This window comes from Sebastes fasciatus, chromosome 15, assembly GCF_043250625.1.
Source record: "Sebastes fasciatus isolate fSebFas1 chromosome 15, fSebFas1.pri, whole genome shotgun sequence".
NCBI lineage: Eukaryota > Metazoa > Chordata > Actinopteri > Perciformes > Sebastidae > Sebastes > Sebastes fasciatus.
This window is the reverse complement of record NC_133809.1, coordinates 8,834,342-8,859,632: the sequence shown is the minus strand read 5'-3', so window position 1 is coordinate 8,859,632 and position 25,291 is coordinate 8,834,342. Positions and strand designations below refer to the sequence as shown.

The window sequence follows — 25,291 nt, the reverse complement described above, 5'->3', positions numbered from 1 at the left end:
AATCAATTGACAGCCCTAACAGAAATATGTATTTTTTTCTTTCTCATACCTTTAATCATAATGGGACCTTTCACATTTATCTTTGTAAACCACTGACCTTTCATTTCTCCAATATTCTGTATCTATAATACTATGAATTTCAGTATGAATTTATTCCAGATGCAAGAACTTGATGAACTATTTCAGATATTATGATAAAGGTCGCTTAAGATTTACTGTAAGGCAGGTTTACCCACTACTAGATAGCTGCTGGCCGTGACCTTTGTGTCAACTTTTAACTCATCACTTCCAGCGTACCATATAATCATCTCTGAAAATCAAATTATGTTGGATTGTGTTGGATGACAATTATTTTACACCGTGTCAGTTAACCTTGTTCTGTTTATTCCATTCCAGTTCATTGTGTCCTGCCCTGCCCCACTTGTGCCACACCCTGCTTTACTGTGCCATCTGGTACACATATAGCGTCTTGATGTTGAATCAGTGTAATCATAATGATAATCTTCTAAGCCTGTGTTTAACTCCTGCTTAGCTATTGTAACCGTACTGCAGCGCTGCAGAGATAGGGGGATGCAATGAAACGAAGGGTGACAAATCCTCACTTGCAGTTCCCTTTATTGGCCAATCACTGCGTGACCTCTGACCCTGCGTTCCCACTGTGAGCCTTTTGGTTGATGGGTTGCTCTGTTGTGACCACATGTGGATGGTGGATGAGAGGCTCCAGTGTTGCATCTGTGGAGCTACATTGCTATATTTAAAATTCAATTTTAAATATACTAATGGGAGCATTTTCATAGTTGTGTTTGTTGCCAAATCATCTCGTTTACTGTAAAGTTAATTAACTTCTTTTTATTAATTAACTATGGTGATAGGCGTCTTCTTGCAGCTGGAAACACACCAACTTTGTGGTGTGTGTGTATGCGTGTGTGTGTATGTGTGTGTGTGTGGTAGGGTTATTCAAGTGAAATGGTTATTAAAGTAAAAGTGTAGTAGTGAGTAAAACTGAAACTAAAACAAAAATAAGCCGTGAGAAATATTGTCATTAAACTGAAACTAAATACAAAATTATATCCTTTAAGAAAAACTGAACTGAAACAATAATGCCTGGGAAAACACCTATACAAAGAAAATAAAAATTAATGTAAATTCATTTCAGTTTTATTTTTCCTATTTTTTCCATTCCTACACAGTCCTCCAGCCGTGTACTCTGTATGTACATAGCTGCATACTTCTGAGACGTTATACCTGGTCCTAACAAAAACAAACTACTGTTAATCTAAAACTAAACATAGAAAAACTAAACCTTTCTGAAAAACTGAAACTAAACTAAAACTAGCAAACACACTCTGAGAACTAACTAAAACATCGCCGGGCCGGCCGCACATGCTTTAAGTGCATCTTCGTGCATGACAGCGTGCCCCACTGGCTAACTCAGGGCCGCCGCTCTGCACTGTCCTCATACGGCGGTTACAGCTGATAACGCCGTTGTCTCGGAAGTGTAGCACCCACCCTCCGGTTCCCCCTCAGGTTTCAGTGTTAGCTCTGTCAACACTGTTGCTGTTATTTCCACTGTTAGCACTGTTAGCTGCGAGCCGCCGGCTCAGCCGTCGCCATGCTGAGAGCCGTACGGAGGCAATAGAAATGCTCCCAATCTTGTATTTAGTACCTTTAAAGGAAGAGTTTGATTCTTGCTTCGCTTTATTTCTGAAAGTGAGATATGAAGATATGATATAATATATTTAGCTTAGCATAAAGACAGGGGGAAACAGCTAGCCTGGCTCTCTCTTCTCCAACTCTCAGCAAGAAAACAAAGCATATTTCCCCAAAATGTTGGAACTATTCACAAAAACAAATCTATAAAATTACTTTATAACTTTTTAACAACCACAACGACGTAAACAACACTTAATGTAATCAATGTAATTGCAAGGTGTGACCAACTGTTTTACGACCAAGAGGCTCTCTGACACATTCACTGACTGGATTCGACACGTCTTAAACAGTCTTCCGGTGACTTGTTGATAGTGTTGCTCACACTTTAAACTGTACGGTTACAGTTGTATATGTGTTTGTACACAAACATACATACTGCGTGCCTGTAAGCATGTGTTAAAATGTACTTATGTGTATCAAATTTACACATGCAGAACCTCAAGATGTGTTCCAGGAAGTGGAAGGGGTGAAGGGGGGACGTGAGCACAGACCATATAAAAGCTCCTGCGTACCCCTCTGGACATCATTGACTCTCAGCATGTCTACTGACCCCCCCCCCAAGGTAAGGGGTTAAAGGTCATGGGTCGCAGAGGTTATGACTGATCCTCCCAGTCTTCCCCCCGGAGGGACAGGCACAACATAACACGTCTCTATTTATAACTATTATAACTCTCTTTGCAAGGGTCTTGTGTATTACTGCACTTCTCTGGAACTCGCTGGCTAGCAGCGCGAGGCCGACTGTGTTTGGAGAATGTGGGGCTGCGAAACGTGTTTCTGTGTGTGTCCCTAATGACAGATAATAGCAGTTTTGAGTTTGGCACAGTGTTTGTGAGTGATTACACCTTTGTGTGTTTGTGAGAGAGAGAGAGAGAGAGATGGAAAGAGAGAAGTTTTCAGTGTGATAAAGTGACTGTCTAATTGCAGAGAGCCTCGCTGTGTGGCATGTCAGATTGTTCTTCCCCTGTGGCCTGAGGTCTCCTGCAGAGGGAATCTGTGTGTGTGACTGCTAATGTGTGTGTGTGTGTGTGTGTGTGTGTGATGGATTTCAACTGCCTGCTTCAAGTCTTGGCAGGCTGCCTGAGCACCAGAGACCCAGTCAACCATATTTCATTCTCACTCCAAAAAAAAAAAAAAACACCATACATTTTTACCTTTATGTGGTTCGCTCAACTCTGTAGTCCATTACACCACTCTTGTGTGTGCGAGTGTGTGTGTGTGTGTGTGTGTGTGTGTGTGTGTGTGTGTGTGTGTGTGTGTGTGTGTGTGTGTGTGTGTATGGTGAATGAGAGCGTTTGAGAGAGATGATGGAGAAAACTGCAGAGACTCCACGCTCTCTGCGCCACAATGGCTTGCATTGTTCTCGTGCTATAATCAGAGCGGACATGGAACTTGGCCTGGAGACCAAGAGGTCTCTGCAGCCCTGGACACAGGTGCTGGAGCTCAGATTCACACCAAATCCTGGACTGGAGAGTGAACACAGGGGGTGGAGGTGGTGTAAGGTTTAATGATTAGTTTTGGAGAGTTTGGTCTACAGTCAAACCTGGTCTGGGTTCACCCAGATTACAAAAAAATCTACTATGAGAATACCGCCTACCCCATCCTAATACGATAAACGTTGATCAATTATTGTTTTTGTTTTATTGTATTGCGCTCACGGCATTGAAAAATGACATTTAAAAAATTCTACAGCAACTTGTCTTTCCAGAAACAGTGTCCCTGTCAGTCTGAATAATAGCTACACCGAGCATTTGAACATTTCGTGTCGGTAGGTGGATTTTTTTACTTTGGAGAGACCAAGGCCAGCTATTTCCCCCTGGTCCCAGTCCCATACTAAGCTAATCACTCTCGACTCCAGTTCCATACTTGACGCACAGACTTGAGAGTGGTATCAATCCTCTCGTCTAAGTCTTGAGGCTTTCGCATCGCAGTGTACAACAACACGGAGGTTCTATAGTCTGAACCAAGACGGCAAACTTTATTACTCCTTTCAACCTTGACAAAGACATTGCAGACCAGATCCACTCCTTCCGTTCTTACCTTTCACAATAAAAGCCTTACGTATATACACTGCGGAACTGTTTACCAGAGGCAAATTCACTCAGAGCATTTTGCTAAAAGGAAACTAAAATAGCTTACAGTAGCTTAAAACTATATAACAGTTGAACCCAGACAGACCGCCAGACGCTGATCTGGGTTGATAGGATCGTGGTTTTGGCTTCTGTGTGCACGAATCTACAGTATTCAAACCTTTTACTGTAAAAGTGTTGCAACTGTCGCAGATTGCCATCGCTGCCAGTAAGAAGAGTTTTGATGCAAAATATTTGCAGGCGAGTATTTCACATTTTTGTGTTGTTTATTCGTCACGCCCTCAGTGTTTAAAGGCCTTTAGAAAGAAAATTAAGCATATGCATCAAAGTGCTTCTTTGTGATCCTGCAAAGCCATTTCCAGTGCAATCCTTCTAATTTCCGCAACTGTTGCTCTCTAACACGAGGTTAAAAAGAAAATGTAAACATATGTATGATGATGGTTGGAGTTTATGGTTTATGGTTGTATAGGCTGAAGTCATACTTGAGACAAAAGGGCCCATTGGCAGAGGGAAACAATGCTGAATTGCCTTCATGCTACACCAGCCCCCACGACAAGCTGTCTGCAGATGGTCTATAATATCAACACAGTCATATTGCCTGCTGTACTTCTTTGCCTTTGTTTACATCTGGATGCTAACATCAGCACTTTCAAATGGTTTGTTTGTTATAGAGCATCTTTGCTATGATCTTCTGTGCTTTGCTCTGAACCTTTTAGGCGATCAGGTGGTTAAATTCTCATATTGTCTGAGCTGCCTCTCCCCCCCAACTATTGCTGTTGTTGTTATTCTCTAACTTCCTTTGTCACTGTGGTTTCCTGTTTCCCTCGTTTGGGCCAAAAATTAGTTCATCAAGCATGATGATGCTTAAAGGTTCTCTACACAATATTCAGAGCATTAATATAGCAGCAAACAACTATTTGCTCTGTATAGATATAGAAGAGTAATGTCTACCTGAGCAGAGAATGAAGTCTCTCACCCTCTGTGTGTGTAATCTGAGCTTCTCTGTGCTTTGACATAGCCGGGCCAGCAGTGCATGCTTGTAGTGCATGTGAGAGTGCCCAACTGGCTAGCTCACGGCCGCTGCTCTGCACTGCTCTCATACGGCGGTGACACCTGATGAGGCCGTCCCGACCGACGGCACCGTTGTGGAAGCGTAGCACCCACCCTCCACTGTTAGCTCTGTCAGCAGTATTGCCTTTGTTTCACTGTTAGCGCTGTTAGCACCGTTAGCTACGAGCCGCCAGCTCAGCCGCCACCATGTTGAGAGCCTTGCAGAGGAAATAGAAATGCTCACAATCTCGTATTTAGCACCTTTAAGTGGTAAAGTCTTCTCTGGTTTAGGTTAAAATGACCTGGTTAAAAGTAAAACCTGCAGACTTTTGGCCCACCACGACACTAAGACGGAGACCTCTGACCTGAAAAATAAATACCCAAATAACCACAGAATTTGCACACAAACGTGTGAACTGTGATGTGTTAAACTCTACGTCTAGCTGTGGTCCTTCACTTTAAGTGCTGTGGCATATAGGCTGGGTCCTGTGTATATGACTTAAGGTTTGAGCAAGGTTGGTCTGATGAAAGACACAGCTTTCAGCAACAGCACAGAACAGTGTGAAAACCCTTGTGTCACTCTAACGACACCTCAACACCTCCTTGCATCGTGCTTTTCCGCCATAATTCAGATGGGGCTCCGTCAAAGCGGCATGTTTTTTTGTAAGTGAGCCCTGCAGTATAACAAGTCCATTTACTACCAGAAACAGAACTGTGACTAATAAGCCGGTGGTAGAGCACGCAGGGAGCGGGTGTTCAAAGTTTTATAAGATTAGACCACAAGTTCTCTGAGGAGCGTCGTCTAATAAGAGGCTTATGATGGGCCAACAGTCTCCCAGGGGTCCAACCATATTAATGATACAGCTCTCTGTCTCTCTCTCTCTCTCTTTATATGGTGGATTAGGACTTTCTGGGGCTTGTTTGTGCAAGGTGTGAGATTTATTTCTCTGGACTGGTTTTTCTCGCGCGTTCGTTTTAGCTCCGTTATGTTTTGTGTTGTAACAATGAAGGTGTTTTAGAAATAAAATTCTTTTTTTTTCTTCCCATGAGCCAGCTGTGAGGAGGTAGAGTTGAGTTAAGTCCCCTGGCTGGTGAGTCAGTGTTTCCACAGAGCTGCTGCTGGCCCTTCTGGTTTTGACTAGACCTGGCCAGGAGCCGCTCTTATACACTAGCCAGACTGAGTCAGCAGGGGAGCCAGTGCACACTGTGTGTTTATGTGGATACAGATTGAAGAAATAGTTTCACATTTTGGGAAATACGCTCATTCGCTTTCTCGCTGATCTGAACTCTTGTATCTGTACGCCATATAACAAGCTACAGCTAGCAGCTGGTTAGCTTAGCTTAAGCTAAGTTCACACTTCAAGACTTTCAAAGTTGTCAGATCGCTGTACTGTTCACACGACACAACTTGCTGTCTTGTAATCGGGAGTCTTTAAGTCACACTACATGGCTGACCGGCGACAGGGGGTCACACACTTTAGGAGCTTTTACTGGGAGGAATCCCCAATGAGGTCTTCAAACTACGTTTTGTCACGAAAACACATGCGAAAAGTGACACATGCAACAAAGACTTTGGTCTGAGTTACAAATGCAACACATACAGTAAGTTCCTGTTACAGGCAACCCATCCGCCAGATTTCCCCTCAACTCGTGTCTCGCGCTCTTATTGGCTGTAGCTTCCCGACAGACTCCCGGACAGGTCCAGATATTTAGCATGCTAGATATCTGCTATGCGTCTGCGATGCACTGGCAAGCCTCTCGGCTCGCATCTTTGAACAGTTCACACGGTACTCAAGCGCCAATGTGCGAGCAATGAGCCAACGAGGATTTGGCTCTGATCTGGGTCTGTTTGTCCGGGAGCTCCAAAAACTGTCGACGAGCGGAAAATCAGGGCTAAAGTCGTGTATTATGTGCAAAAGTAGAAGTCTGCAAAAATCAAAGTGTAAAAAAATTACAAATTTTGGTTTTATGGGGGTTTATGTTACTGATTATTTCATAGCCGGGAGTCTTGTCATCGCCGTGAGGTTGCTGGGAAACCAGCAGAGACTCCAGGAAGTCACTGCTCCCGGCCAAGAAATAGTCAAATAGTCTGGTACATAACCCCATAAAAACCCACAACTTGATGTTTTTCCACAACGGCTTAATAAACGAGATACGATGTGTAGAGCTGCAATGATTAATCGATTAGTTGTCAACTATTAAATTAATCGCCAACTAATTTGATTATTTTTTATCGATTTGAGTCATTTTTTAAGAAAAAAAAAAAGAAATTCTCTGATTCCAGCTTCTTAAATGTGAATATTTTCTGGTTTCTTTACTTCTCTATGACAGTAAACTGAATATCTTTGAGTCGTGGACAAAACAAGACATTTATGGTAACACCATTTTCTGACATTTTAGACCAAACAGCTAATAGATTAAGCTGTTTTCCCGCTGTTTCCAGCCTTTATGCTAAGCTAAGCTAACCGGCTGCTGGCTATAACCTTATGTTTAACAGACAAACATGAAAGTGATATCAATCTCCTCATCTAAGCAAAAAAGCTAATAAGCGTACTTCCCAAAATCTCACACTATTCCTTTAAGTTTTTTATTGTAACTTTAGCTCCTTCATCAAAAGGAAGCATTTGGAAAATTCCCCTCTCAAGCATCGGAAAACACAAGGAAAAGCCCCGTAATGATTCGGTGTAAGAAATTTACGTCAAGGTATGCTTGATTCCGCTGAGCAACTTCCAAGGAATAATCATCAGGATTACTAATGCATGTTATATAAAGGACACATGAAGAAGAACTTTGTCAGTAGCAGCCGCTGTTATGTCTCTTGCGTGTCTGATCACTTAACTTACGGACACAAGGGACTTCATTCTTGACACACTCATGAGGGGGCCCGTCTCATGCAGCTTGTCAGCGCCGTGTTAAGCGTTAATAGTCGCACCATAACTTCTGAAAATTGATTTGATTCGGGGTTGTGTTTGTCTTGGCCGGGGCCCTGTCTTTGTGGTTGTGGTTTCAGAGTGGAAAGCAGAGGGCAAGAGTGGTAGGGGAGGAGGTTGGAAAGACTGGATGGAGAGAGAAGGAGAAGAGGGTGGTGTTCAGAGCATTATGTAAGACATCAAACAGGTCCAGTCTGGCGAGGAGTGTTGATGTGAGAGTTGTGGGCCCCTTGGGTCAGGTGGCCTCTCACATAGCCTCCCATATGGTCTACATTTCCCCTCATTGCCTCCGCCCTTCGTCTAATTGGCAGGTAATGTATCGTTGCTCTGGCCTATCTTCCCCTCCGTCACTGTTATTCCTCTCCGTTGTTAATGGAAGGCGCAGCGGCGGCGTTGTGGTGGAGGTGATAGTGGCTCTGGGTTTGGCACCGGGCCACGGAGAGGCCCCAGCGCTGACACTTTATACAGCGGCAGGTTTTACCAAGGTGTTCATTTCAGGAGCGTCTCCTCTGCTTCAGCTTCTTCCCTTTCTTCTCCCCTCGGCCGTGGAAGGTAAATCAAAGCTGGAGCTGATACTGGAGACCTTATTCAATCTGTGGTTACAACCGACAGTTGTTACATTACATACAGATGGACACACATGACTACAGGCTTGTTTGCATCCACACACATACTGCACTAGGGATGATACACCTATCTCAAGATTCAATACTATCACGATACTTGGGTGCTGATTCGATATGTATTGAGATTTTTAAGTATTGCAATTCTACAAGTATTGCAATTCAATATTACGATTTTTGTTTTTGTTTGTATAATCCAATTAATCTTATTTCCATATATGTATTTTGTATATACAGTTCCCTTTAACACCTTATTTTGAAAACCGGACGTAGTCACGTGTAGCAAACTTTGCCAAGTCTGTCGCTAGCTCTCCCGTCAGCTTCGTTCTCTTTATATTTCCATGGTCAGCTCCATCGGGGCCGTTTTAATGCATTTAACATAAATGTCAGTATATGGGTGCTCTACAGTAGTAGCGTCGGCCAATTTGACCACAGAGATGAGAGTGACGGCTGGCTTGATTGCACGTTACCGCAATACGATAACGTTTCCTGTCCATGACAGAGTTAGCATGCAGCCTTAGCCGTGATATCTAGCTCTGCTTTTCCTGGCAATGTGTGAAACCCAAAGTGTTTCCATACTTTACTGTATGTGTAGTGTTTACCACTTTGGATTTAACACGTGAGGATGCAGGTCGTATCCACGGGAACCCTCCGCCGTTTTCTGCTTTGCCGTTTCAGCCGGCTTCGGTTTGTTTTGGTTGACGGATACAGAGCGGATGTGACGTCATGTTACTCAGACTACAACAATAAAAGCGGTAACTTCCTTCTACCTCCACATAGACTCAAATGAAGCAAATATATTGATTCTGGCATTACAAAAATTCGAAATCATACAAAAAATAATTGCGATACATACGTGAATCGATTTTTTTCCCCATCCCTAACACACACTGTATATGTGTGTTCTCCACCATTCATCACCCCACCTCTCACCATGTTATCCTACAGTACAGGCTTTTCTTCCCCACTCCCACTCATAACCAGCCAGGCGGCTTATTTTACAGCCTCTCCGCTCGAGTCACTGCTAAGCATAACAATACACCAGCAGACATATGTTTGTCATAAACTGCGAGGCTCGAAATTACATTACAATCGTTTACACTTTGAACGAGGTTCAAAAAGAATCATTGTACACCACATTTAATCATGCGCTGCACTTAATGTTCATAATGCTCTTGTACTTTTCCACTGCTGCCGGTCAGTGGAAGCCTGACTACAGCAAAACAACACGGGCCAATCAACCTAAGTAGGCCTGTTAGTAGCACTAAATGCCAAACCCTGTTTGTTATGCCTCACAGGCCAAGTCTCTCGCTGCAGCGGCTCCATGTATGGGCCTGGAGCTCCGCTACCTCCAGATTCTGGGTTAGCGAGCTGCTACAGACGTGACAGTAGCAACATGAGCCCGGCTCAGGCCTTTGCGAGGAACATAAATGTCCATAGGATTTCGCTAACATCCTGTGCTGCGGATCAAGCCAACATTACCGTCTGGTGCACATGGAAGAGCTCAATTACATAACTTAAGACTTTCATTAGCCTCTCCGCTCCATTGAGTTCTCTGGGAAAGGTCCAGATGTGACTTCATGAAGGGCCCTCTCTATGCCGAGCCTGTTCGCTCTGTTCCGCTATGCCCCCCCTCTCTCTCCATCCCTGCAGCTGTAAGCACTCAGAGGAAAAGCAGGGAGAGCGGGGAGGGAGTGCTTTATTAAAAAAAATCAGACACCCCGTAGACCCCCCAATCTCTCTTCAAAACAGCCCCACCCAGAGCAGGCCTACGGTCCCCGTCCCTCCCATAGGTCTTCTAAAGTAGGCCAATAAGTCTTTTAGCATGTGGTCTCCCTGTCAGCCCGAGGTGGCTGACTAGACAGGCTGCTGCTCCAGGCGCAGGGGCAGGAAGTGGGAGCCGGCCAGGAGACACTCTGTGAGAGGCTGCCCAAGTAAACAACCCCTCCCCCTTTAGCACACATGCTCATACACATTCATATGTGTTTGTATGCTCATACACATTCATATGTGTTTGTATGCTCATACACATTCGGATGTGTTTACATATGCGGCGGACTTGTCCATACACACACACACACACTCATTGATGCGTCACCTCAGAAACAGTGACAACCTTTTACTGGGAACTAATATAAATCCGGATGGTCTTACTGTTAATATCATGATGGTATACGGGTGACGTAAATTTATTTCAGGCTTTTGGTTTGGCTCCGACCACAATGCCCTTTTAAGACTGAAAACTGGAAATTGTTGAAAGGCTTCTAATCAAATTAATGGCCGTGTTTGTTTGATCGTGTGTGTGCAAAGCACGAATTTGTACAGCTGTGTGTGCGCCACTGTAAAACGTCATACCAAAAATCCTACGCCAAAACAACAATTTCTGCTTTAAAGGGCAACGCCGGCGTTTGATATCCCCAAATCATTGTGTGATTTTGTGCGTGAGCATCGCGGTCACGCTGGTTTTCCAGAGCAGGGCAGCTGTTTGTGTGACGCTGTGCTTCTGGGAAGACGACGGACACAGGTGGGGAATCAGTTAGGGCTGTGATTTACCGAAATCTCCGTTGCCTCGCATTGTGCTGCGGCCTTCCTCTGGGCCTCCGCCTGCTCTCACACATCATGTTCCCCTGTTATTCCTTGTCTCAGATAACAATGATGCCTGATTCGCAGAGTGGAAAACACAGATGAGTTCCCCTCTGAGAACTAATTTATTATTTCTACGCCAAGAGCTATTGTGTAGGAGGTTTAGGTTTTTTCTTGGGTAGATGTAGACCCAAGCAAAGCTGTTTATAAGTCTTTTGGGGCAAGTTGAAGTCTCAAATCCACTCTCTAATCCTCGAGGGCTCAAGTCAAGTCTTCATAAGCAAATTACAATTCAATTGCAAGCCTTGGTGGAAATGCTGACTAATAAAATGTTAAAATAATATTTGAATATTTTCCTTTCAGAGCTGTGTTAAAAATGTTTTTACATACTGTAGTGAAAACAAAATCCCTCCGGTGCATCGGCCTAATAATAACTAAATACTCAGGTCACCATGCGACGCCTGCCTAATGCTGTCTTGTTTGTTTTTAATCGTTCTGGGATTTTTTAAAGTTGAAAATGAAAAATCTCCCTTTAAGGTATATTTTGAACAGATAAAAAAATAAATAATAAATATTGAATCGATTGACAGCACTAGTTTGCTTGTCTTAATACATGGGCCTATAGATACATGTCTGATAAATGTGATTATGTATGATTTGGATAGGACTTCCCACAACCAAGTAGCCTTTGTGGGCATTTTGATGTTATATCTTTAGATAAGTCTACTACTGTAGGGTAATGCAGGTGTAAGACCTATCGTTCTGGACAAAATGAGCTTTGTGCCACAATCAAATATTTGTTATAGGTCCACAGTAGTCGAAGCCAACCCCCCCTCCTTTCCATTTCAGGAAGTTGGCAACCCTTCTGTGAAATAAATATAGTATGGACAGTAGTATAAACATGAGCATATATAGTACAGGTACGTGTATATGCAGTTGTTTGGTAGTAAGTCAGCAGCCAGTGAGATAGAGACAGCCATTGTGTAAATAACTGAGTGTTATTAAGTCATTCAAAAGTTACATGATCTCATGTGTTTGCTTCAAAGTCTCAAGTCCAGGCAAGTCTATGGTTTTCATTCTTGCAGGTCTAATAATAATAATCTTAATTTGAGTCAACAGTCTATCACGTTCTGATAAAGTTTATAAAAAGTCTCTGATATAACTAGTACACTGGAGGCACACTGAGTTTATGGATGTACTAATATCCTGACAGCACCATTACTAAAGGCCTTTGTGTAAAGTTACGCTCTAATCCTTTTTTTCCTGCCTACCTGTGCGAGCGCATGTCGCAGCAGGTTATCGGCTGAGGCTCGAGGGTGAGCGTAGGACAGGTTTCAGGCCGGGGCCTTATCTCTATGGAAGACTTGCCTTGAGAAATGTGAGTCAGACGCGTCCACATAATCTCTGTTGAGTTTTTACAGCAAAATTCCTCACAATCATGAGGAGCCCCGCGTACGTCCCTGAGGGAACCCAATATCTGTTAAATGTGGCTTTTCATGAGCACTGCTGCTTTGTGTGTTCAGACTTCAATGCGAGCTGGAGCATGTGTGTGTACTTGCATTTTCCTGTGTGTGTGTGTTTCAGTGTGAGTGGGTGTGAGATCTGCGGTTTCTCACAGTCAGTTCTTATCTTCGTCTCTCTGAGCCTCGGCCAGCGGATCATTGTGAAATAGACACACAGAAAGAGAGATGGAGATACAGAGTTCACTTAACTATTCCCTAACCTCCCAAGGCCAGATATCTAGGCCTTGTTTACAACGCAAACAAAAAAAACCCGATACAGCCATGGTTATATTAGCAGGAGGGAGACTTTAGTCTACTAATCCTCTCCCTCTGTCTTTCATTCAAGCACTCAGTATCTCCCTTTTTCTGTGGCCTTGAAGCAGTTTGTACTTTATCACCATTTTGTAATTTTCATCATCATCATGTGACTGCGTTGAGTGTTAGATCCCTGATACAAGATCATCTGTGCTTAGCGCAGACTTGGCCTCGGTACAAGATGGAGCAGGGACTTCCTGTAAAGCTATCACTGATGTCATCTTCTGTCTGCTTATACCTCTAAAAGGCCTGACTGAGTGACTCAGACCAGCTGGTTAGTCAACTATAGAAGTCTATCATGGTCCAGTGCCTATCTGTAGGCGGGTAGGGGCGTAGGAGTGTGTTTATTTCGAGGAGTGTGATATGTGCGAGGGGGCGCTGAGGTCATATAAATCAGTATTGAAATTGTGAGAAACTGAAAACTGCGTTTAAGAAGTGAGAGAGAGGTTGTTTTCCACCAGAGGAAACAGATGCTGCAAAATCATGTGGGAGGAAATGCTGTTTTTAGCGTTAGCATGGTTCAGTGACTTAATGCTAACCTCACTCACTATCATGCATCACACACACAGGACATCAGTGAGCTGTGTAGTCTCTCCCGGTGTTTCAGTCATGATGTGTTTGTGAAAAGCTTCGAAACACAAAGAAAAGTTACACAACGTCAGTCATATTTAGGAGGCTTAATAACATTTTACTCACCAAGATAACTGCTGAAATGAAAATAAGATCAAGAAACACCATCATACAGGTTGTTCTAAACTCACCTCCAGATTAGCCAAATATATTTGGAAGAGAAAACCAGGACAAACGGTACAATTATTACCCAAACTATCCGTGTAAACATCCATCATGGTTTACAGACCAGCTTCTTGGTTCAATTTTGACCTATCTTACTTGTTCTGGTTGTGGGAACACAGTGTTCTTGAGCAATAAGGGAACTTTTTTGTGGTTTAGATTAGTGGTTTAGGTAGGTGTCTGGACCCCAACAAAGGGTTACGAGGTGATGGAACATCACTCTTTGAGTGCACTACTCATAACTCCTACTGAAGACATGACATTGCTTTTCATTAAGGGGTCAGGAGCAAAGAAGGTTGGGAACAATTGGTTTTGATAATATAAGTTCCGTTTCCACCACAGGAACTTTCCCCTGGAACTAGGAACCTTTTGAGTAACTCATTGCAGTTCAACTGCAGGGACCAGGGGTGGATTTTGCAGGGATGACGGTAGCTGATTGGTAAATCATACACACAGCGCCGCTGCTTCAACGGCTTCAACTCGTATACTGCTTCATTCATAAACAAGGAAGTACTCTAGTATTCATTTAGGACCATTTTAGGACGAGGGGAGAGCATTTTTTTTGGTTTGATAAAGTAAAGTCAGGCTCTGCTGTCGGCCTCCTGACTCATTAAATAAAACGCAGAGAAAAATAGAGATTGCCAGGGCGAGCGGTAACGTTAGAAGAGACAGACAGCGCGACGGTGCTGTGAATGAGCGAAAGAAAAGTTATTTTCTGATTGTTTCACAGCGGTTACGTTCTAAAACCCAAATAAATAATCATCAAACACTCAACAGATGATTTACTGTGGAGACAGACGCTCTAGTTTCATCATCTAGTTTCCCATGTCATGTTGCTTTTTCATACGTCAGCGGACTAATTTGCCTACTCTTCCCAGGTCTTTAGACTGCGGTGGAAACGCAGACAACAATGAGCTGAAAGAGTCTTTTGAAAAGTAGTTCCTGGTACCAAATGTTTTGATGGAAACCTGGCTATAGATAAACTGCAGGCTTGTTTACAACCTGTCTGATGATTTGTGTTGCTTGTATGTCATACTGAGTTGTAATGATGTTCCCAGATCTCTGCAATGTTATTATAAGCAATGGAAACGATGGCCGAAACTAAACAAATAAGATCCAACTTGTTATAAACTGGAATTATCCTGTAAGGTCCCAATTAGAGCAGGAATAGGTCAAAATGCACAGCAGGTGTTGCTCTGCTAATGGAGCCCACTTTCCTCCCATCGGGCCACGATGCTGGGAGTCATGAGACAGGAAGAGTTAAGTGGTTCAGTACTCCGGAGAGCTGAGGGGAGAGACTCACTCGGCCCAGTGGACCAGAAACCCAAAGCACAACAGTGTCAGGTTCTGGACGGGCTCTCCCCTTGGCCGGTTCTCGTCTCCCGTTTCCACCGGGCCGGTGCGTCTCGTTAGGGAAAACGTCATCGCTTGTCCATTAGCGCGGGGCACAGCGCGAGTTTCGTGGCTCCGTGTTTGTTTTTCTGTCACACTAAGGAGTGGAAGGGTGTGTTTCCACAACCTGTCAGGCGGCCATCACCAGGGCTCTCCTCTGAAGCCTCCTCAACCTCTCTGCTGCTCTGCTCAACACATGTGTGTTTTCTCTTCCTTTCTTTTACAGGTCAAGGGTTGCCACTTAGCCCGGGGGAAGGAAAGCACATGTGACACTGGATCCTGGCAGGGCTAATGGTCATTACTCGGTAAGCAGTGTGTCACAGCCTCAGTCGCCTCGATAATAGGGCTGCCTGGGTTAAACCCACAGGATCAGGGAGTGGTTGGGACTGTTGTCTTTGTTGATCTGCAATCAGTCTCACTGTGACACATATGGCCGTAGACCTACAAAGATAAAGCCTGACATTTTGCTGCAGGCAGCAGACAAATCTGCATGACTGGGAAGAAAAGTGTTACACATACTGAGATTAGAGTGACGGCGTGATTACTAAAATGCTGACTGTGAATCCTGGCAGTTATGGCCAAAACATCATAATCAGATGAGATATTTTGTGTAATATGTGATTAACCAGAAACAATGTGTGTAGGGGAAATGTGAGGTTGAAAATACTCATAATGAGAAGGCTACTGACACCAAAATAGATGCCATATTTTATTCTATTCTGCTTTGTTATCACAAAGTAAATGGAAGTAGCCACAATTTTTAGGTAATTCCTCTTTCTCTGTCACTCAAAGTCAGTAATCTGTATTGTTTTGTATCCAGAAGGTAAACTTCCCAAATAGTGATATATATACTCTACAGGCTGATAATAGTCAGGAAGTGATTACAGATGGGATGAGAAGGCCCCTTGTTAACACAAATTATAAAACACAACCCCATAATTAAGTTAAGAATTTCAATATTTGGGAAAACAAGTCTCTAACTCCCCACAATCCCACCTGTGAAGCCACAGACACATCAACCACAGAGAGTTAAAAGGGAGCGCAGGCAGAGATGATGAAGGTGTACTTTCACTATACATAAGCAGGACGGGCCCGGCAGAGGCAGTGGCAGGTATGGAGGTCCGTCCTGTAACAGCAAGGTCAAAGATCTTGATCACTGTGACAGAAATACGTCTTTGTTGAAGAAGACACTGAACCCAGACCTGCACAGTGATCATGTGTTGTTGTAATTAATCAAGAGCAATGTCAAAAATGTGACGTCATCCTTCATTATTGTGGTTGGTTTGTCACCGCTCAACATCTGACTCACCATGTTGGTGTTATTCTGTCACATTAAAGGTGTTACTGAGTGGGAAGCAGACATAAAAACAAGTAGATGACTGCTGATAAGATCAATACCACTGTTGTGTCTGTACGTTAAGTATTTAGCTGTAGCCAGCAGCCTGTTAGCTTAGCTTATCATAAAGACTGGACATTATGGGAGCACCTTAGTAGCTGAATGGTTACTGCACATGCCATGTAGCTGCAATGTCCCCGGTTATATTACAACCATGCAACACGGTCTCCTACAAAATTACGTTCCCATACAACTAAACTAGCTGTACAAAACAAAAGTGCAACACAAATAAGTCCCTCCAGTGACATTAAAAGTGCAGTTTTTACCTGTGTGGATGTTCCTAATGCAGGTTTGTGACCTCTGGTATGTGTGTCTGAAGGAGGTTAATCGAGCCTCTCTGTTTTCCACAGACAAAGCAGCCTCTGAATGGCCTAACCTCATCACTCAGTGTTGACCTCAGCTCTTGTTTGCTGATTAATTATCCCTCCCACATCACCTGTCACTCTGCAGCGATGCAGACACATACATGCATGGTCGCGGGGCTGCAGCTCCCCTACTCTCAGCTGTGAGCGCAGATAAGGGAAATAGCATAGTTAGCACATCCAGTACTGTTTGCTCACCTCTTTCTCAGACAAAGCGGTAAACCTGCCTCTGATAACACAATTACAAAGTGTACATGCCGCCACATTCTGTTGCTCAACCGTGCGGGTTAAAGGTGAATGAAGATACCGCGAGTAAAACTACACACCTGCTTTATCCTGTTGTGCAGGAAGCAATTAATGAACCACAAACTTGATCTGTGTCACCGTACTGTTTCCATGTTGGAAAGCAACCTGCTGTAAAAATGTGATGAAGTAATGGAAGTTTTTTTGTTTTTTTTGTGTGTCACATATCAAAGAGCAGAGGACCCCCTCCTCTCCGCCACCCTCAGACCTGCTGCTGGAGGTTCAGAAACCCACTTCCTGGTACTTCATCTCAAGGTGCTTCTATACACACACACACATACTCTCCACACAAACAGGAAACAGCCCTCTTTCATGTCCCTCAAACTGCAGTTTAAGTTCTTCTGAAAGGGTGCAGCAAGAAAAGAAGGTGCGCTCGAGTCACCTGGTTTAATTTGAGATGTGGAAACTATCTTTATCTTATTAAAACACAATAGGTAGAAAATTGATTCTCCTTTGCCACGAACTAGGCTTTGATGAAGGTGACAAAATATGAACATAAACATTGTCTTGACATCAATCATGTCTTGTTTTATATTATATGGTCCATGCATGAACAAATATATATTCATTTTGTTTGGCAAAAACTCATTCACAGACAAAAAAGTATACACAGCATGTTATCCTTTTAGTGTTGTTACTAAAGTTTTAGGCCAATTCCCCTAATCTAATTCCAATAACAGAAGTTATTTGGATTTTTGGAGGGTTAGTGCTGCATAAAAAAGTGCTGTCAACACCAACCACAGATGTTTAGCATATGAAGATTAATTGAATTTTACTGTGTTTTACAGCTGTGGGCGCTGAGACTCCAAATAGAAGTCATTAGTCATGCTACGTAGCAGACTTCTGCAACATGTCATCAATTCAAAATCATGTTTATAAGCAATTCTCATAAAAGTCATAAAGTACAAAGGTGATACACAATGTAAAGTATGATCTTGAGCTGTTAAAGGTGGCCTGTGGTCTCCAGGAGCCCAAACAGGACATCCATACAGGTTCTTTGCTCTGGTGAAACATGACCTGTTGCAATAAGGCCTTTTTGGCTGGACTGCAGAGGGCCTACAAACGCAAAAGTCTGTCACTGAGTGACTGACTGAGGGATGAAGTTACACGATTGGTTGGCTGAGTGTTGGAGTTTCCTTATTGGACGTTGTTCTTTCAAAATGAAAAGGCGGGGAACAGTCCTTTATGCAAATGAGCCCGTCCAGCGACTCACGAAACTTGGACCAAACTGTGAAACTAGGTGGTCTAGTTCTAAAATGAAACAAGATTCAGCAGCATAGCCTATTTCTCGCTTTAAATGTTTTCAGACGTAAATGTCGGTGGATTGTTTAGACGGAATAACGAGCAAAATTACGAACAGGATGTTGTTTCTTCTTTGAAACGGCGAGCAAATAAACAGGTACCAATCAGATGCATTCAACGAGAGGGTTCGTCACCGCTTGAACGGCCAGTTGAGTGGAGCAGCGTGTCCTCTAGTGTCCTCGCCGAACCTGGTGGACGTGTACCGCTTGATTTAACATTATAAACATGACCACTGACTATTTGTGTAAAAATTTAGCCACAAATTCACAGACTGACCATACACGGTCCAGACATATACTCGGTTTTGACCGAGTCTTGTTTTTGTATTTCACTTCAGTTGCATTAAAGTTACTTTTTAAAAGCTGACTACCTTTGTTTATCCCACTTATAAAACATGTTGTTGCATTGTAGCTTCTTCTAAATTTGTTGTTGATCGCCGCTTTAAAAATGCAATGTGGATTTTATTAGCAGTATGCCAGGAATACTCGTTGGTATTCAGTTTGTTGTCCACATGTTGTGGTGTTTTTAGCTTTCTCTACTTTTGAAAGAATGTGTGACACAAAGTGAAACAATATGAAGTAGTGAGTAATGAACTGTGAGTATCAAGAAAGCAATTTTTGGAAGGCTATTGCCTTGTTTAACTTGCTGGTATGCAGAGAGGTAGAATCAGGCAGGCAGGCAGCTTGTTCAGGGAGATATCTGTAACTGGGTGGGTGAGGAGGGAGTAAAAGAACAAGACAGGAATCCACCAGGATTCTCTGGAACAGAGCAACAAGGAGGCCTCCACGGGTCAGCTGTGACGGGTCAGCACCCACCATTGTGTGGAGGGAAGGGAGTTCCTGTTCCGGCTCGTTTTTGCAATCTGAGAGAATATAAACACGGACGGACGGAAGTGTCCAGAGAGCGAGCGAAAGCAGAAGCAGAGTGGATGTTGAGTGGAGTGTTTGAAGGGGAAGCTGTGTGTGTGTTGTTACTGAAATCAAACACCACTCTGCTTGTATTAATAGCGATTATTATCTACATTTATTTATCTATTTAAAACATATTCAATTGAGCACGTGGCAGTATATTTTCATAAACCTATCTGCTTGAGACTCAACTGTTTATCCCATAGTTACCGGACTATCCTCACACCTGTTATCGATCAGTTTACTTGTAACCTCTGGATCATTGATCAGATGATAACCTCAACGAATCACACTTTTTTAAAATTCTCGGAAACGTAACAGTTCCAGCCACCCTGATCGATATTTCTACTGAAAACCAGGAGTGTCTTGTTTTTGCGTAACCAAACCTGCTCAATGAGAGTTTGATCATCCCCAGGTCAATACCCCTGACTGCTCCTCTGTGCAGCTCACCAATCAACTTCCACCACAGCAGAAACTCCCTTTAGTTCTGCATTGTGCACAGAGAAGCACAGCCAGTTTCCCATTTCTACCTTTAAATAGAACATTTGTAAACACATTATGTCCCTGTTTTCAAAGTCTGACATTGAATTATGTTGTTATGGAGTCAGATTGTTAGTTGTGGGCTACAACTTGAACTCCGTTTTCTTTAAAGCCTATATTTGATTACATTTTGGCTCATTGGCGTAACTAAAAGTATGCCGTATAAGCAGTTAGCAGTTCCTGTTTGCAATGTACCCATGGATGTACAGACAGCTATCACTGGATTACTTTGGATCAGAAGAAAACTTTAAAATGTGGTAATTCTCAGGCAGGTTCTGGTGTTATAAGGAAGTGTCCCTTTTACTATGATTTCAGTGGATTTATGGGGCGTGCCTCAGTTTGAAAACCTCTGATATAAAGCTTTGACACAACTTAATTCCCTGAAGGCCTGTAATATGCAAATATTAAAATAACCAGTCCCTAAGGTCATAAGAGAAGTTCAATAAAAGTTTGAATATTAGGTAACCTGGTAAAATGTATATAATAAGCATTTAACAGATTTTTTTAAGCATCATATGTGTGCAGCGTGTCTAAAACTGCATTAAGGTGTAGTAGCCAGACTTCAACCCAAGTACACAACTCATTACACAGTTTAACTTTTCAAAAAATACGGGGTTTATTGACTTAACTGCAATCAATACTTACAAAAAGAGGGGAAAAAACAGGCTTTCATATAAACTCACAGAAATTACTGTAGTGAAAAAAAACATGGCTGAAAAAATACATTCAACTGTTTTATACTTTCTTTGTGTCAAACTCTGATCACCTCTTCCAAACACGTGAAGGCAACACAGAACAAGTGACTTAAAACAACTTAATTGTCCTCCATTTTTATCAAATATAAAAGGCAGAGAAGCCTTATAGCTACCTGGAATGTATTCAAAAGAGGCACTTCCAATGGTCAAGAAGGGGCCAAGCAAGTGCATCAAGCATCCAATCAAATTAAAAAAAAAGAAAATAAACTTTCCTCAACCCATTTGGTCACAGCTATTGCTTGTAATAACAGACTGGGCGTAAGAACATTACTTAGAGAAGACGTTTCGACATAACCAGTGATGCGAGACGTCTTCCAGCACCCCTTTCCTTCTACCATCGACCCAAGTACTGTGAGGAAATACTCAGATCTGGGACGAGATCCGAGACGAGGTGAATTAATGTGATAACAGTTAGCTACTGTTACTGTCAGATTATTGGAAGATGTGAAGGGGAAAATGTCAGGAATGAATACAAGCAAATCTAGTTCTGATGGAATTGCAGTCCAATAAGAGGGAGTAAGAAAAAAAAAAAAAAGTACAATAAATAATCAAAACGCAAAACATCTTTTTTTGCATTTTTTTTTTTTTTTGCTTTAAATTAAGTTTCATTTTTGACAAAGTGTAGTTGCAGAACAAAAGTCATTGAAGTACAATATATTAAACTGTGAAAAAAGGAAAACTGACAAAAACGTCTTCACAATCTTTAGATTAATATGGAAGATCATAATTTAACATAAAAGAAAATATATTCTATTGTTCATTATCCAGATAAATACAAAACAAAATTAACAAAAAAATGCATATGATCAGCAATAAATATGTTCTGATAAGTTAAATAAGCAGTGACAAGCAAAACCTTCTGTCTGGAAAGTTTTTCAAACAATAATAACCGTAATAATAACATTAATAAAAAATAATTATCAAATAAAGAAAGCAAAAAAAAGAAGAAGAAGGGATGTAATGAGTACAGAGTGCTCCTCGGAGCAGGTACTAAAGTGGGGGAGAAGTAAAGTAAAATAGCTTGGAGATCCCATCTCGTCAAGTCGCAGGATGTACAACTGCACCATGGGAATGCTGGAATTCCCCGGATCGGCGAGGATGAAGGCGGGGAGGCAGGGTTGAGAGGCGGGACAAAGTCTTACAGGTTTAATGATCAGTTTGATATCAAGACTTCCTTCCCAAAAAAGAGCCAGTGACCAGCAACAGGAGGGGGAAACTCAGGAGGAGAGGGGGGGGAACATAACCAACTTCCAGTTCAAAGTCCTTCCTGCAGACTCACCCAGTCCACAATTACATAAGACGGGGCTTGAGGAGAACCGTGACAGGGGGGCAAATGAGAAAGAACCAAAAACAACAGTAGTCCATTCACCCTAAACACATGCAGAAACCGCCCCAGGCACTTTTTTTCTTTTTAAAAACTATTCATATCTTTTCAGGGTCTATTTTTTTCCTTAACTCAGTCTGTAAAAACGGCTGCGGTAGATCTACAGTTACGTTAGTGAGCACCCTCTAGCTAGCTCAGGGGAAGTGGTATCGTCAGGGAGGGAGAGAGAAGGGAGGGAGGGGGGCTAGTGCAAAGCACTCCCCTTTCCAAGGCCACTTGTGCTGCTACACATTCAAGAACAAATGAAGAAGAAAAGAAAAAACAAGTGGCACCTGGCAAAAGAGTCAATTCTTGTTCTCATGATTTTCATTGTTCAATTTCCGCTCCTTTTTTTGGCACTATGACACATGGCAGGGTACGCTTTTAGAACTTGTGTGGATTTAAACAGGGGTGAAATGATCATTTGAGTTGAGAGAGAGAGTTCCCTTAATGGACTACATCCTTACAACGCTAACGAGGAACTAACACGGTGGTGTTGTTGTGTGTTTGGGGGGGGGGGGGGGAAGCTTAGGTAAAGGGCAGAGGTAGAGGGGAGTGCCGTGTTCTCTTTGTGTCATCGAACTTAAAGTCACTGGTGGATGTTTGCAGTCTAGTCATCAGAGATGGAGAGGCGGCTGAAGATGGGAAGGCGGCGGGTTGTATCCAGCGAGGGGGACTCGGAGCCACTCAGGCTGCCTCCAGAGCTGCTCTGGTAGCCCTCTTGATCTGACAGAGAGTCGGGAGGGCTGGATGGAGATCCAAACATCTGAGGGGACTCCAACATGGGTCTGAAATAGTAAGGCGTGCTTGTTGGAGAGGGGGGTGCAGGGTTGTTGGGCTCTGTGCCTATAGGACCAGCATTGAGGCTGGGCCCAAACAGGTTGGCCAGCTCCTGGCTGGAGTAGGTGAAGGGGTTACTGCTGGGCCAGTCGGGGACCTCATCAGGGAAGAACATGGGTGGAGGGGTGACCGAGGTGGGGCTGTCTCTCAGCCCAGCTGAGCTGGAGAAGCCTGCGAAGCTGTAGCTGTGCTGCAGCCGAGGCCTGTCCATCTTGTTGGAGGAGTTAAGAGGGGAGCACTGCTGGGGAGGTCCACGGCGCTCCTCAGCATTGTGGATGAAATGGCAGCGAGGCCCGTACGGGCAGAAACCGATGGTGTGGAAGGTGCGGCACAGCTCAGTTTTGTATTTGGGGTGGCGGCTCAGGCTGCGTAGTTCATGGATTCCGTGAGCAAACTGGCATTTGTCGCCGTACTTGCAGGAACCGTTCTCCTCGAAGGGCCTGCAAAGCTCCGTCTTGTAACGGCTGGAGTTCACTTGGCTGCCGCCGGTGGGACTGGCGGGCCCCAGGCACTTGTTGAGGAGCCGCTCACCCGTCTCGGAGAAGGAGCGGTCTCGCAGGCGGTTCTCCTTGTTGCTGATGGCGTTGCCAACCCCTGAGATGAACGAGGAGTGGTCCCCTGCCTTCAGGCTGTTCAGAAACTGGTTCTGGCTGAACTTTGTGCTGCTGACAGAGTGCCGCCGCTGGTACACGCCTCCCACCGAGGGAGATCCCACCGCCTTCCTGTCCAGCAGGGCTCCGGCGGGGCTGGAGATGGGCACATTAGTGCCAGTGCAAGGGACAGACATGGGATGGGGGGATCCCAGGTTGTTGTTGTAGCTGAGCAGTTTGTTGTTCTGCAGAAACACAAAGATAATATCATTAGAAACTACATCCTACAGTGTGGTCCTGATTTTTTTTTTGTAAGAGAGCTGGTGCTGCTGGGCTCGGGAGAGTAAATCCACAGCCTCCTCTTGCATGACTGTGTTCTTTTTGGCTCTGACAACATGAGCGGATACAGGCCTATAGAACAGCAGCTGGTTTGGCAAGTTGCCCTGGTGAGGAATGTGTGTGCCTGTTTAGTAAATGGAGCAGCAGCACATGAGAGGCCACAGGGCTGCTAGTGGCTACAAAGAGGCTGCATCATTTGAAAGATAATGAAGGTGGCAAAGGCATCCTACTGAATGAATTACAAGAGGGAAACTGATCTGCTTTCCAATACAAGTCCAAACTACAGCAAGATGACTGGTTTAGTCACTGATTTACATGAGTGTTAAAGCTACAAGAGAGTATAATCCATTTAAAAACAACCGCGAAAGGAAAAAAAGGCGCAGTTTTAAAATAAATCTGAAACTAAAAACAAATTGTATGCAAACGAATACAGTTATGGTGACAGTTCACTAACCAGCTATTTCCCAACAAATGTGATGAACAAAGTTAAATCATAAAAACTGTTTTATAGTCGCAATAGTAGGTTAAAGCCAGACAAATCTAGTCAATGATTAGCGAGCATGTGGCTGCTTTGTGAGGAGTATTCAAAAGTGGCGCAAAACTGCCCTCATTAACAGAACGAGGGCTGACATTCTAAAGCGCACCAGAACCGGTTAACAAAACTACTAATTTAACTTTAAATGACGTGGCACTTGTTGAATATTAAAGTTGACATTTCAACAGTTAGTTTTAAAAGTTAATGTGAAGTTACCTGCATAATTCGGCACACTTTTAAAGACTCAGAATTTAACGTAAATAACGATATTGATGATGTTTAGACAGGAAAACAACAGGTCAAAATAAGCAAATGGTCAAATCAAAACAAGCCTCCACACACAGGCGTCAGAGGGCCTTGGGCATCATGCAGCTCATCATTCCTCCACAGCAGCTAACAGGCTAACTAACACACACACACAACACCAGACAGAGACACAGAGAGGAGAAAAAGTTTACCTTGTTCATTATTTCGAAGTCGAAGAAAGGCGACACCACGGCTGTGGTCATCTTTGCAGCGACCAGGGTTCAAAATCAGAAGAAAAAACAAAAAACAAAAAAAAGTGGTGGTTGTTATAGAAAAAAAAAGTTGCGCAGGTCTGCTGAGTTTTCTGATTTTTGCAGCAGCTCCTGTGTATTTTTGACCCAGCAGAACTCCCCCTCTGCCCTGCTCCAGCACCGACATTTGCTTTATAATCCTTTGCAGGAGGAGCCTCAAGCGAGCTGGGCGTTAACTTTACACCCAACTTTTTTTTTTTCTTTTTTTTTTCTCCTTCCTCTTCTGAAGGAAGGCACAAACTTTCAGTGGGTTGTGTCAGTTTGTTTGAGATTACTACACTGTTGCACGCAGCATGAATACTAAACAGTTGTTGGCTTTTATTTGTGAGCAACGTGCTGCTGCAAAAAAATAACTGCCTTATTATAGTAAACCAGTTTATCAGGAGAGTATATGCATTGGATTACACATAAAAGGGATTTAGCATACTGTACATGTTCTATTTTGTTAGAGGAATAGTGTCTTACAAGTCAATCTTGTTGTTACCAGCCTTATCAGTAGTTTTTAAAGTCTGCT

At 43.3% G+C, this 25,291-nt stretch overlaps 1 protein-coding gene and 1 long non-coding RNA gene across 2 annotated transcripts in view; one reads left to right on the top strand and one right to left on the bottom strand.

The window, feature by feature from the left end:
- The window catches only part of LOC141783599 (uncharacterized), a 129,555-nt gene that overhangs the window by 62,119 nt on the left and 42,145 nt on the right, over window positions 1-25,291 (top strand). The window contains exons 2-3 of the long non-coding RNA XR_012597311.1: window positions 15,214-15,292; window positions 17,222-17,303. This is a non-coding gene — a long non-coding RNA (uncharacterized LOC141783599). The remainder of the gene's footprint in view (window positions 1-15,213; window positions 15,293-17,221; window positions 17,304-25,291) is intronic.
- zfp36l1a (zinc finger protein 36, C3H type-like 1a) lies at window positions 20,390-24,898 on the bottom strand. Its single transcript, XM_074660992.1, has 2 exons — window positions 24,679-24,898; window positions 20,390-23,591 (listed from the first exon to the last, which is right to left on the bottom strand). The coding sequence occupies exons 1-2, from the start codon at window positions 24,727-24,729 to the stop codon at window positions 22,527-22,529; spliced, it is 1,116 nt and encodes a 371-aa protein (XP_074517093.1). The 5' UTR covers window positions 24,730-24,898; the 3' UTR covers window positions 20,390-22,526.

What these genes read in the sequence shown, in the direction of transcription:
- zfp36l1a (XM_074660992.1), bottom strand. Translation starts at nt 24,729, where the DNA reads ATGACCACAGCCGTGGTGTCGCCTTTCTTCGACTTCGAAATAATGAAC. An exon ending in ACTTCGAAATAATGAACAAG is followed by an intron (nt 23,592 to 24,678) that starts GTAAACTTTTTC and finishes GTGTTTCTGCAG; the next exon opens with AACAACAAACTGCTCAGCTA.